Genomic DNA, 14,014 nt, shown 5'->3' with positions numbered 1-14,014 from the left:
ATACTTCCCCCTATAATAAGCTTAATTCTCGACTGATCATTATTTTCTCCTGTGCGCAGCAGACGCGACGACTGATGGTCACCTAGCCAATGGAGTGGCAAGACACGCCCCTGATACCCCCCCCCCCATCACCATTCCAAAAATATATTCAAGTGCCGCGTTACAACAGAGAAGGGCGAACACGCTTCATGATTTTTTATAAAAAGTAGTTGGGACATGAAAAAAAAAAGAGGAGAAAAAGATTAGATGAAGAAAAGGAGGAGTATGGGTCGTTTCCCTCGGTATTTAATTGATTACAAAATGACGCCATTGCCCCGCCCCGCACCCCCCTATCGAAAATTCCCTCACGCCGCCCCTGGATATAATTACATTATTGCAAAGTTTTGCGTTATATATGCTCAGTATGGAAGCATAACCCAGAGGGGAAAGATACCAACAAGGAAAAGTAAAACTGACCAAGCTTCCTGTCTGCCACTTTATCATTTTCTACTTACGCACGTAAATTATCCCGCGGCATCCGGGTAGCTCTACTATGTGACGATGGCAAACTGCCTATCCTATACTGACTGTCGGAAATATGACGTAAAAGTCATGTTAATTCCAATGATTGCTGCCAATCTTTCGTCCGATTTGTCATTACTACCTATATTTGCCTCCTTGGTTACCAGTTCATAGTAATCTAAAACTTCGGGTCTTCAGGAATCAGGATGCAACGTATTTAAACGACATTTTTGCTTGGATTATTTCAGACGAGACTGAGCGGAAGGTAAGAGAAAGGGGATATAACTAAAAGAAAAAAAGGACGTTGGTACGTACTATTGTATTGTAATTTTGCTATAGTAGCTTTAGATATATATACTTTCACTAATGATACAATCCTTAATGATTTTTTTTACCCAGAAAGTTTAAGAAATGATCCGTTAAACGCGAAAATAATTAGTATTTCATGATCTATTGTCCTATTTATTCATATATCATTTTAAACCAAGTATTATGTTCTTTTATGAATGTCCCTTATTTCATAAAGATGATATAGACTGCATGCATTTGCATCAACATGAGTTTTCATAATAACCTTCTATATCGCAATATAATATGATCACACTCCACAATAACCTTTATAAAACACACTTAAAAGGTGAGAACTTAATCGTAAACGGTCGAAAAAAAATCAATGCATTGGACATACAGAAGTATTGAAAATGTTATTATTAATACGGTATGAATTGCGGATTAACACATTCGGTCTTCTATACTGCTTTTAGTTAATTGGAATAGAAAATGCATTGGCACTACGAACATTGATTGAACTTTTCGACCCACAATCGGTTTTTTCGTTCTTTATAATTGTCTTGCTTCAAACTATAACATGGTGGATGTCAATTTATTCACATTTTACAATGTCATGTATATAGTTATTAATGGTTAATATTGGGCTTTGGGTCAGGCTCACTGGAATTATTAATGCTGGTAGTATATTAGCATCAAAAGATACAGTATAATACATAAACAAATTGAATGTTCAAAGACATTACATTGAACTATACCTTTACCGTAGCAAATGTCGTATGAAGCCTGCAGCCTGATTCCTGAAATCGCACCAGGAAATGGATTTTTAGAATAAGCTATAATTCCTTGGGTCACGATTTTCATAAATGGTTGTCGGATCAATGCTTGCAACATCGTCACTTTTCTTCTATTTACATATGTTTATTGGCTTTAATAAATTGTCTATAACAATAAACTTAGCTGGTCACGGTTGTCCATGTTTTGGTCAACCCCGAAGTGTTTTGTGATAAATTTGGTTCATCTTGCCTGGAAATGAAATAAATGAATTGATACAGCGGAAGAATAAGATAAACATGATAAAGAGGACGGTACAGAAAGTTGATAAACAATTCGATTGGACCAAACTCAATATTCAAAAGACGATGTTATTCTTGGGTGTGTATGTGAATTAGCAGTTTCATTTATCACCAATAATTGTGATATCGGATGGCTTTCATATTTTTATTGTACGAAACAATTAAAAAAAACCTCTGATGGTCTCACTCTCGATGACAGTCCAGAGATACGTGTTTTGGATATGGAGTCATATATAAAAGAGAAATTGAATACATTTAAAAATATAATATTATCAGCAATTTATTTATTTATTTTCATTTATTTCAGTTTTATTATACGCAGGGTAGCCCTTTCAGTTATAGAACTGATTTACAAAGAGGCCCTGCAACGATAAAAAGAACATATACATATTTTACAATGGACATATGAATAAGATTAAATCATACAATAAACATAACATTAGGAAACGTATACATGTAAATTAAAAAACAAATAACATTAGGAAGCGTATACATATAAATAAATAAAAAAATCCAAGTGGGGTCTAAAACTGAGGCTTCAGCTGAAAGAATTTACATTTAGTTTTGAATGCTTGAAGGGATGTCGAATTTCTAAGCTTAGAGGGAAGCTTATTCCATTAGCAATGACTTTGTAATGGATCACACTTCCTTATATACCGTTTATTCATATTTACCTATAGAGTTTACTTTTATAGCAAAGGTTAACAGAATAGTCTTGGTATGTATCTATATGTCATACACCATGTTGAGTTGAAATATATGTTGAAATTAATAAATACTTATAATAAATAAGGACACATGTATATGTTATTCACAAAATTTGAAGACTATTGGCTTGAGGTCTTTTACTGGCCTTACTTACACTAACTTCCCTTTGTGTCTGCCTACTCCTTTTCTTTTATCCCCTTCACTAACCTGATTGGTCTTCTCTACTCAGTAATGTCCCTTTTGTCTCCTTGTTTCTAGTGTTGCTGTAGCTTGTATGTGGTCTATATTTTGGTTGTTCCACTTTATATGTTTGTCATTTTGCCTCCGACGAAGATTCTGCTAGGATCGAAAGCTTAGGCCCCTTTTGATTTTCTAATTTACTCCATTGGCTCTCTTTTATTAGATAAGCAGTTTTCAGCAGCTTCTTTTTGCCAAATTTTTGTACTGCTATAATTTCATTTAAAGAAACAAATGTTTACTTCAACTCATGAAAATGACATTAAACCGTCATGATTTTTTTTAACCTGGTTTCTTTGTGGCTGTTTTAAGAGCTCAAAGAAAGTTTAAACAATTTTCTGTGTTAAAAATCAAAATATTGTTCAACTTTTAATTAATAATTAAAAACCTAAATATGAAATAAATTGTTCGAACAAAAAAAATAAATGCAATCAACTGTATTAAGCGTATAAATCATTTGCCGTTACACCCCAGTTCACATACCAGGTTGTATACAGCGTTTTTACAGTCTGTAACTAGATTCCTTATAAAACTTTATGATTTTGACAAGAGTGCATGTCTAGAAATTTGCTTGAGAAAATACCTGGTACCATTGGAAAAAGCCATTCCAACTTGTAGCCATGAATATACGAAACAAGGAAGGAAAATGAATTAAGAAATAATAATAATAAAACTCCTTCATTCCCAGATTCGTGATCATGGCAACATCAACAAGAACAACAATTCCAATTGTAGGTAGCAGCATGTCGAGTTCAAGTCCTGTGAATTTGGTAATTTCGACACAATATGCGTCGTCACCTTCTGTCGATGAATCGGTTACCACTCCCTTCACTACAATCTTCGGGTCGACGACGGATAATAATAACGTCACAATGTCGACATCGGATATGATGACGACATTAAATCACACCGGCATCGACATTAATCCGGTCCACGAGGGATTAAGGAAGTTCAACAGTATATTGTTGCCAGTATTAATGGTGATCATCATGACATCTATTGGGTGTCTCGTCACAATCGACGGTCTAAAACAGGCGGTAAGAAGCTATTTGGATATTACACAGTTTTGAGTTTTATATATTACCGCTATACTACTACTCTACTATACTACTACTACTACTACTACTACTACTACTACTACTACTACTACTACTACTACTACTACTACTACTACTACACTACTACTACTACTACTACTACTACTACTACTACTACTACTACTACACTACTACTACTACTACTCCTACTACTACTACTACTACTATACTACTACCACTAATAACAATAATAATAATAGTAAAAAATACATAATAATATTGACAAAACGTACAGTATAAAGAATTTTGCATCTTAATTAACATTACCCGGCATCGGACCCTGGCATTTAAGCCCGCACACATTGCATGAAGTTTCTCCATTTCCTGCAGTATATGGGGAGCATTCCAATAAGAGTTACACGACTCGATTCCTATAGGGGTGCTGTATACTTCGGCTTGCCTATTCTATCGGGTACCCATTTAACACCTAGGTGGAGATTGACGCCTTGCCAAAGGGATTCGAATACAGTCATGAATATTCTGATTAAAAAGCGAGAGGCAGAACAGCTACACCACGACACTTCCAAATAAATTTCATTGAGGTCTCTCTGTTCCCCATGACATTAGCATCTCTGTGAGGCCGAGGGGAGACCTTTAAAGGACCTTTCAAAGACCAAAAATTGGCAATTTCTTACAGCAGTCTCCAAGATCACTGAAATTTGTCATCTCTGTGGAATGGCTCAGAAAGACCCCTAAAAAAACTCACAAAAAGTGATTGTTACTTCTTGTCTTACTGGGCTTAGACGAATCTTATAGAGCTCTTTTAATGGTCTTTCAGAGATCTTTTATGCATCAAGTGATCTTTCAGAATTCTTTCCATGGACATTGCCTGGACTTTCAATGATCTATCATGAGACTTACAGTGATCGCGGCAAAAATCTTGAGAGACTACCGAAAGATAATGGAAAGACTAATAAGAACTTTGAAAGTTCATCGAAAGACCAAATGAAAGACTGCCGAAAGACCATCAAAAGACCAATTTCCTGTAAGACTGCTGAAAGACTGTTTTGAACCGTTTCAAAAAGTTTTGGAGACCATGAAGACCACTGAAATTAAGATCCATCAGGAATTGTGAAAGACCTCGGAGATCTTTGAAAGACCTTTCAAAGATCAAGTAAGTTTCATGGTCTTACAGCAGTCTTTCAGAGGTCTTGCTCTTCGTGGACTGGGGGTGTAAAGGAAAGAAATAAACGTCTCAATTGTCAAGATCTAAGGATCGAGATCGAGATGATGGTAGATGTGTTTTTATGTCATTCAGTAACTCTCGTAATATAAATAGATGAAAATAGTTCAAAATATAAAAAAAAACACGCGTAAACAAGCATTGCTTTTTATATAGTTCCTTGATCATTTCACATTATATAGATTATATTCATTATATCGCTGTGTTTGTCATTATGTCTTAGCATGGACCTAATAGGTCCATGGTCTTAGCCTGCTGAACTTATCTGTAATTATCTAGAATAATGAAACAATAAATCAAATCAAAATAGAAACCGAGGGGAAAAACAAACCGAAACATTAATAAAATACTGCTTTATACGACATCAAATCGTTGATTTAATGGTCATCCTAACCATGAAGATGAATAGAGATAAGCGACTGTTGAAATCACTGTTCGAAATTTCAAGCATGTTGGTTAAGCCCGTTACTCTAACAAGTTGTGTGAACTTAAAAAATTAATCAACTTGTTTAACAGTTTAAACTATTTGTTTAAAACTTTAAACAATATTTTTTAGGGTGACTGGCTTATACAACAAGCTTCAAAGTTTAAACAGTATTTTTTAATAGATTGGGAAGGTCAAATGAAATAATTTCTATATGGCAACGATAGTAAAATATCAGAATGTTTTTTCAATAAATGCCGTACCGCATGTGAACTTTTAATGGAAAATATTGAGATTAAGTTTTAAATACCAAATTTCAACTAGACTCGAACTCTGGTGAACTTGATCTATTCATTCTTCACAGGGGCGGTTCAAGGGTATTTTGGTGGGAGGGGGGGGGGGGTTGACCTAAATAAGATGCCTTATATATTTTAAATACTTTATATTATTATTATTATTTTTTAATTTTTTTTTAACAAACAGACAAGTGCACACCAAGTTACCAATAATGAATATAGCATTTCCATTTATTTGAAAGAAGGAAATAAGAGCATTGTACATTAAATGCCTTGCTCATGGGCATAGGTGCCGCGGCCGGGGATCGAACCCTGGACATTTTATGTATAGCCACGGCACCTCCACTATTGGGTAATTGTACACGATCCATGTCTCTCATTTTTATACTCTTTCTTCCTTCCATTTCCATTTTCTTTCTTCCTCTTTCTTTCTTTCTTTTCATAAGGGCATAGGGGCAGTCGCGTTCCTGCCCCTCCCCCCTGTGGCGCGGCACGAATCTCAGGACCTAACAAAACTTTATCTCCCCGATACCGTAACCATTCAAATTTGATGACATTTGTTTTGGCGATAGAGGATAACGTCGGGAGGAGGAGAATAAATTAATACATTTGTTTTGATAATAGAATCATTCATATTCCCTCTGCCATCCCTTCTCTACGGATTGGCTGTCAGTTTTTTACAATATACGTATGTAGAGGTGTGGATCAGTAGATAAGTTTTCGGACTGTAAATCATGCTTCCAACCATAAGGTCGGGGTTCAAATTCTACCGCGGCAACCACGTCCTTAGGCAAGGTGTTTGACACTCACCACCCAGGTGTAGTGAATGAGTACCCGATATGCACCTGATCAAAGTAGTTGTGCTAATCTGATGAAATACTAGTAGTATGCACCGCTTATGTTGCATTGTATTATTAACATAATCATGCTCGCCTGTTCTAACTGATTACACAAAAATGACTTTTATCTAAATTATGTTGTCGCATTTTCCACTTTAAAATGTTTAGATTCGTCGTCCAGTCGGCGTTGCAATTGGTTTTGCTGGCCAGTTCCTTGTTTTACCTCTATTGGCCTTTTGCTTGGCCGTGGTACTCAAAATGGAAGCAGCGAACGCTCTTGGCATGTTGATGGTTGCTACGTCACCAGGGGGTGTGTCTTCCAGCCTGTTCGTTTATTGGATGAACGGAAACATTTGTCTGAGGTATGTTGACTAACATTCTAATATTTTGAATTGATCATGGCAATGGTGAATTAATGCAACTATCGTTTTACAATCAGCAGTGGATCAAGGAAGACCAAAATGGACCCTTGATCCCTCCCCCCCCCAAACCCTCCAAAATTCTGACGAGCCAAGGCACCCCCCCAAAAAAAATCATTCCTTTCGCACCTTATCTCAACCCAACCTTGACCAAACGCAGGGGGGGGGGGGTTAAAATAATTTTCTATTGTCTTTTTTTTATAATGAGAACATTTTTATTCAAGGAAAGGGTTGGCCCCGCTCCTGGATCTGTCATTGGTCATGTTGGTGATTATTAGCATAGAGTGAGCGGTGCATTTTATGGCGCAAGGGTTTTTTGATGCCCCACTCTCGCATTAGGGCTTCCACTTCCATATTGAATATTCCCTTTTGATTTTAAAGTGGTAATCCATTTTCGGGTATCTTTATGTATTTCCTAGTCTTATTTTAGGATCAATTATTGCTATTCTTGGGTTCTTTTAATTTGTGTTTTATTGGTAAATAAATGTCAATGTAGTTTTTATTTTGATATAACTGCTATCGTTATTATTTTTGTTTGATGGTTGTTTTGTGTGTGTGGTGTGGGGGGTGTCAGATTTTTTTGTCATATCTTTCATCCGCCATTGAATTGGTTCCAGACTTAAATCAACTCTCTCGTTTTTAATTTCTTCCGTACAAACATTTCAACTCTAGCCTTTGCATGAGCACTGTTGCTACGCTCGCTTCGGTAGGAATGATGCCCTTCAATCTATTCATCTATACCAGATATTGGGAGGCAGCGCAGATCACGATTCCATATGTTCAGATCGCCTTAGCTCTCGCACTCATCCTCATTCCCGTTTTCATCGGTCTCTTCATACGGTATAAGAAAGAGGCATGGACACCTTATATTATCAAGGTTTGTTTGTTTGCTTGCTTGTATTTTTTTGTCATTTTCAAAGAAAATACGCAAATGAGTAATGAAACGTACAATTGTAAAGGGTAGATAACTTTGAAGGATAGGTTGTTCTTCCCCACGGGGGGGGGGGGGCAGTCAAATATTTTGCTGTACACATGCGTGATCGACCCCCCCCCCCCAAAAAAAAAAAAAAAAAAAAAAACGCGTTTAAAGGGATGTTTTTTTTTCTTCAGTTTTGAACGCAGGCCGCGCGTGCACTCGTTAAGGGTATCAAAAACACCGATTTTCAAAAAAGGGTGGTTTTGAAAGATTGGTCAATGGCGGGGTCAAGCATATTTAGGGGGTTTTTTTTCAAAGGTTTTTTTTTAAGACTAGCCAAATGTGTTTAGGGTATGTTTTTTCCCTAGGGCTTTTTCCTCCTCGTTTCTGAAGTGTTCGGGCCCGAGACAAAACTTGTTTAGGGGCCAAAATGTGTACAGGCCAAGCCCGCGATAAACTTGTTTGGGGGTTATTTTGCACAAAGAGAAAAACTCGTTTAGGGGGTGTTATGGAAGTAATTTGGTCACTCATGTGTACAGCAATACATTTGAATGCCCATCCGGGGGTTCTTATCATGTTATACCATATCAATTTTGTATCAATCCCTATATAGATTTTCGCTAAAGGATTTTTTTTTTAAATGACAATAAAAAAGAAATGTGCATGACAGTTATACACACTTGCGCAAAACTTAATGTACACTGAAAATGACATCGCAGCAGTGAGTTCTGACTGATGTACATATTAGACCTACATGATTACAAGAGGCACTTATAATGTGCAACGAAATATTACTGTAGTTTCATTGCGTAGAAGGAGGTGGGTTGGTTTGCTTCACTTGTGCGCATTGGGGGTAGTGAACAAAAAGAGGAGAATTCGAGGGGCACAACGTGACGAAGAGAGTGTCTTTTTTTATAATGCGAGCGAGGGAGAAATTTGATTTTTCCCAAATGAAAATATTATTTTGCGACAAAAAGTTTGACATAATATACACGGGATAATATGTTTGATTCTTTCAATAAAAAAAAAATACCACATTTCACTTTACTTTCCCTTTCTGACTTTTTCTCTTACTCATTCCTTCTCTATTGATACAGACCGGCAGCATCTTGGGTCTCGTTGCCATCATCCTCAACCTCATCATCAACACCATCATCAACACCGCTATCTTCCAGACGTCATGGTCGGTATGGTTCTCGGCCATCGCTCTCCCTTTCTTCAGCTTCGGTTTGGCGTACCTCCTGGCTTGGATCCTCCGACAAGACCATAAGAACTGCAGGACGATCGCCGTCGAGACCAGCTCGCAGAACGTCGCCCTCACCCTCGCCATCATCGGCGTCACCTTCGCCGATCAGCAGCTCGACGCGCTGGTCGTGTACCCGTCGCTCTATAGCATCTTCCTGATCTTCGACGGGCTCATCATGATTCCGGTTTACTGGATCGGTGCCAAGTATGTCCTACCCAGGTTGAGAAGGTCATCGAAGGAACAGAAGGAGACAGAAACACCCGATCCCGAAGGAGGGTTGACTCTCATCATTCCAAAATATAAAAGAGAACAATCAAGAGACTCGAACGTCACAGTAATGACTCCAATATCGATTTGATACCACGACAGAATGATATTCCAATCTCACTCAGCAGTTGTTGATAGTGGTGTAACTACGGAAGGGGGCACTTGCCCCCCCCCCTCCCCCATCGGCCGGTTGAAAAAAAAAGGTGGAAAAGAGGGAGAAAGGAAGATAAACGTACAGTGGGAAAGAATAAATTATTGTAAATTATAATATGTTATATTTTATATATATTATGTTATTGCATAAAAAATATTTTTATGAAACATATTTGCTCAGGGCCTATATGTGTTCATTGTTCCTGGTGCTCGCATTGTCTGTTTAACGAGATATAAAACCCTGTTGTACTAAAACATTCCGTTTTCAAGTCAATTTACCCCATTTTCTCGCACTTCGAATTATTATCGTTTTATGTAGTGACATATGCTTCTTTTTCGTGACTACTTAAAGTGAATGCCCCCTTTTCCAGTCCGTGCTTAAGTTCGCATTAGTGGATTGGTGAGATATGTCTGCTCTTCATGAATTCCTGAAATCAGTCCTTAAAATGTCCCCTTTTCTGATCTGAATTAAAAAAAATTTCAGCTCGCACTTCGCGCTCGCATCATTAATTCGGTTAGTGAAATACGTATGGTCTTAGTGAATTCCTACCAACAAGCAGTAAAATGTCCCTCTTCAGGCCTGAATTTCCTAAAATAATTATAGCGAATTTTTATAAAGCGCTTTTCCAAGAATGGCTCAAAGCGCGTTACAGCATATTATTACCCCGGTCATTTGATTCATTTCAATCACGCACGAAAAGTGCACAATTTCCACTCCCTGCATGGGGAGCATTCCTTGCATTCATCGCAGCCTCATTATGGCGCTGGCAAAATCAAATAACATACAATATCTTTCGCATCCTACCGGGTACCCATTTAGCACCTGGGTCGAGAGTGGCAAAGTGTGGATTAACGCCTTGCCAAAGGACGCTAGACCGCGGTGGGATTCGAACACACGACCCTCTGTTTACAAGGCGAGAGTCAGAACCACTACACCACGGCTCTTCCGCAAAAATCCTTAGTGACTCAAAATTTTTGCTGGTGCCCCCCTCCCCTTGACACACGGTACGTCACTGGTTGTTGATATTATAGAGTGTGTTACATAATAAAAAATTGATTCTCGCAAAGATATATAATATATGTAAAGTACAATATAATTATAATGTCGTGCATTCCCATGCAGTATGCGATGAATTATGTTTCAGTAATGATATAGCAACATTAGCATTGCAAAGGGTTAAACAAAATCGATTTTATTGTTGTTGCTTTTCGACATTGTTGTTTGAATATGTTACTGGTGCTGTTTTTGTAAACCGTATATTTATTGAAGTTTGTTTGGCTGTTGATGTTATATTGAAAATGATCATGATCTTGCTGCTGCAGCTGTTGTTGTTGTTGATGATGCTTGTGATGTTGCTATTGTTGGCTTTTCATTTATTGAGGTTTTTATGTCATTGATAATGTTCAGCATCTTGGTTTTATTGGTGTTGCTGATGATGCATTTGTTGTTTTCAAGTGCTATTGACGTGTGTTGATGTTAAAGCTTTATAAAATCTTAAGCGCTATGATTCAATATGGAGTATGACCAGGGTGAGAGAAATATTATTTTAGCAATAGTTTGTAGTTGACCTAATTTGACGATTAGAGAGAGCTGTATCTTTATTTGATTTCCGAGTTCTATAAATGTATTACATTATTATAATTTTTATATTGTTGTAAAATTAAAAGTGATTGCTTTTCATTTTTAACATTATTTTTCAAAAGGCCTAAAATTTGCTTTAGTTCAGTTACAATATTATATCGAAATAGCCTATTTCAGTTTACAAAGCATTGTTTAAAGATACAATTTCATTTCAAAAGATAAGTCTTTAATGTTAAATAGAGTTAACGTGGCATTAACAAAATATATTTTCCGAATCTTCATTAATTCTGAAAGCGATATAGCGTAATAATAACATTACAATAATTTGTGCATCTTGCATGAAAGCCTCGAATTAATTTGTACTTACACACAACTTGAAAAAAAGCGAAGAAACGAATGTTAGACCAGGGACGACCTCCTGGTTATACCAAACAAGGTTTTTAAGTCCACAATGTTTGATCTTGCTTCTTCTCCAATTCTCCTCACAGAGATAATGCACCAATTAATAGTCTTATTCCCTATGTTTGTTCAAATTTCATAATTTTGGAAAGCTTTTCATCGTACGATTACAATATACTGTTTGTTATATAGCAACTGGTATTCCATAAAAAGATGATCATCTAACCAAAAAAAGAAAGAATTATACAACCCATATGTTTCGTAATTAAGGATACTAAACACTTAGATGTGGTGATCTTTATGGCGCGTTTAAAAATTATGTCTGTTGTTCTGTGGAGATCGACAATACATCTAATTTGCTAAAATAAAACTTAATATCCGTTTTTATATTTGAAAATGTAAATGTGTACAGTATATGATATTCACAATAAACACTGTAAATAATATTGTGAAAATAAATAATACAAAGGACCATAAAAATATATATCACCCGATTCTTTTTTATTATTTTTTTCAATTTCCATTATTTGTAATCCATTCACTAAACATTTTATGAATTGTAGCATCTACATGGCTAAACAGAAGGTCATGTGGGAAGGTACGACCGTTCATCAAATTTAGGTCTTACATCACCACCACCCATAGCAAAATATCTTAGCAACGCTCATGAAGATAATAATTTGTGGGTGAGAAATATACTTTAAAGCCGGGCTTTAAAGACTGCATTAGCAATTTGACTCACGATATATTCGTGAAATTGTATTTTTATCATATAAAGGGGATAAACTTACATATAGTTAAGAAATTTATTTGAAATGTTCACCTATACTAGGTTTCTTCATCTTTTCTTTAGCATATGTTCTCCGTCAATTGCTGTTTTTGCCGCCCCCTCCCTATCTTTATTTCGATCCCTCTCAATTGAATTCATCTACCAATAACCCCTTAATTTATGCCCTACAGTTTCTGAGGAGAATGAAACTCTTGGAGCAAGTTAGCTTTTGTGAAAGCAGAAAAATCAAAGAATAAGATCAACAAAGGTTTGAGTAAAATAGGACTAGCAATAGAAGAGTTATGAGCATTTGAATGTCGAGATCACTAATGCTATGGAGATCCTCCCATTGGCAATGCGACCAAGATCTATGATGTCACAGATGAACAACTCTCCCCTTTTGGACACTGAAAATATACCCCAAAACATCTCTTTTTGCTCATTCTAATCATATGACAAACGATTCATCAATGATATAATGTTGTGAAACCTCTGTACTTGTCCTCTCATAAAGAGAACACCTCACCTTGTGATAGACTCTATAAAAGTGAGAATATAAGTGAAAAAAGTGCTTAAGTAATGAGGGAGTTGTACGTGTGTGACATCACAGATCTTGGTCGCATTGCCAATGGGAGGAACTACATAGCATTAGTGATCTCAATATTAAAATGCTCATAACTTTCTTATTATTCATTCAATCTTCCTAAAACTTTCAACAATATGTTTCTTTGATTTTTCTCTTTGATATGGATTCAGCTGGTTTCAAGGGTTTCATTCTCCTTTAAACTCAAGCTCGGCCAGTTCTCTTCCTCGCTTTCTAGGTTCTTTGGGAAAAAATGCGTCTTGGCGCCCCCACCCTGAAAAAATCTCTGCATCCTTGTATATGACCACATACTATACTGGCCAGCAACATTTCTGAGTGTATATACGATTATAGAAAATTATTCGATTTGGGCGCATGGGCCGCAACTATGACACACAACGTCACAATTGAATATATTCCAACAATCTCATCTTCAATTCGAGTATAAGTTTAAGGAAGTTTGTCAAATTGTAACATTTTTCAAATATGGAAACTGTTATGCAATATTTAGCACAAGTTTAGGATATATATATATATATATATATATATATATATATATATATATATATATATATATATATACGGCTTCGAGATATATTTCGCCATGACTCTGGCGTACGCAGGATTTTTGAAGGGGGGGGGGGTTCAAGCTGAGAGAAATGTCGACAACCAAAAATAAAATAAACCAAAATTAAAAAAAAGGTCTTCAACATTCATTTTAAGTTTTTTATTTAATTCTTAAGGGGAGGGGTTGCATAAAAAATTAAGGGGGGGGGTTGAACACCTGTAACCACCACCCTGCGTCCGCCATTGGTATATCCCGGTTTTCGACTCAAATATAAGTCGTGTTTTCAAAACACATTGCCATCAAAGGCTGCAGTGCACCAGTTTTCTTTCTTGCTTCTTTGTAATTGAGAAGACACTTGAATTAATTTCATCATTGCGACTCCATTTTTAAAAGTTTATACAATTCCACACAATTATAACGAACTCTTAATTGTTCACCTTTTAAGTTAACCCTCTTCTCTTAT

At 36.5% G+C, this 14,014-nt stretch overlaps 1 protein-coding gene across 2 annotated transcripts; it reads left to right on the top strand.

The window, feature by feature from the left end:
• The first annotated feature begins 559 nt into the window (after positions 1-559).
• LOC135154269 (ileal sodium/bile acid cotransporter-like) lies at positions 560-9,671 on the top strand. 2 transcript variants are annotated; one of them, XM_064100096.1, is made up of 5 exons: positions 560-808; positions 3,499-3,847; positions 6,818-7,011; positions 7,741-7,945; positions 9,082-9,671. In XM_064100096.1, the coding sequence occupies exons 2-5, from the start codon at positions 3,509-3,511 to the stop codon at positions 9,586-9,588; spliced, it is 1,245 nt and encodes a 414-aa protein (XP_063956166.1). In that variant the 5' UTR covers positions 560-808; positions 3,499-3,508; the 3' UTR covers positions 9,589-9,671. The 2 variants fall into 2 exon arrangements, with proteins under 2 accessions (XP_063956166.1, XP_063956165.1); XM_064100095.1 differs by having other exon boundaries at positions 565-766.
• Positions 9,672-14,014: the final 4,343 nt, after the last annotated feature.

Source organism: Lytechinus pictus, chromosome 5, assembly GCF_037042905.1.
Source record: "Lytechinus pictus isolate F3 Inbred chromosome 5, Lp3.0, whole genome shotgun sequence".
Lineage (NCBI taxonomy): Eukaryota > Metazoa > Echinodermata > Echinoidea > Temnopleuroida > Toxopneustidae > Lytechinus > Lytechinus pictus.
The sequence above is the reverse complement of the archived record's forward strand: the minus strand, read 5'-3'. Positions and strand labels throughout refer to the sequence as shown.

Coding starts and splice junctions, on each gene's coding strand:
- LOC135154269 (XM_064100096.1), top strand. CDS start 3,509: ATGGCAACATCAACAAGAACAACAATTCCAATTGTAGGTAGCAGCATG. Junction 3,848..6,817: donor TCGACGGTCTAAAACAGGCG/GTAAGAAGCTAT, acceptor TAAAATGTTTAG/ATTCGTCGTCCAGTCGGCGT. Junction 7,946..9,081: donor GGACACCTTATATTATCAAG/GTTTGTTTGTTT, acceptor CTATTGATACAG/ACCGGCAGCATCTTGGGTCT.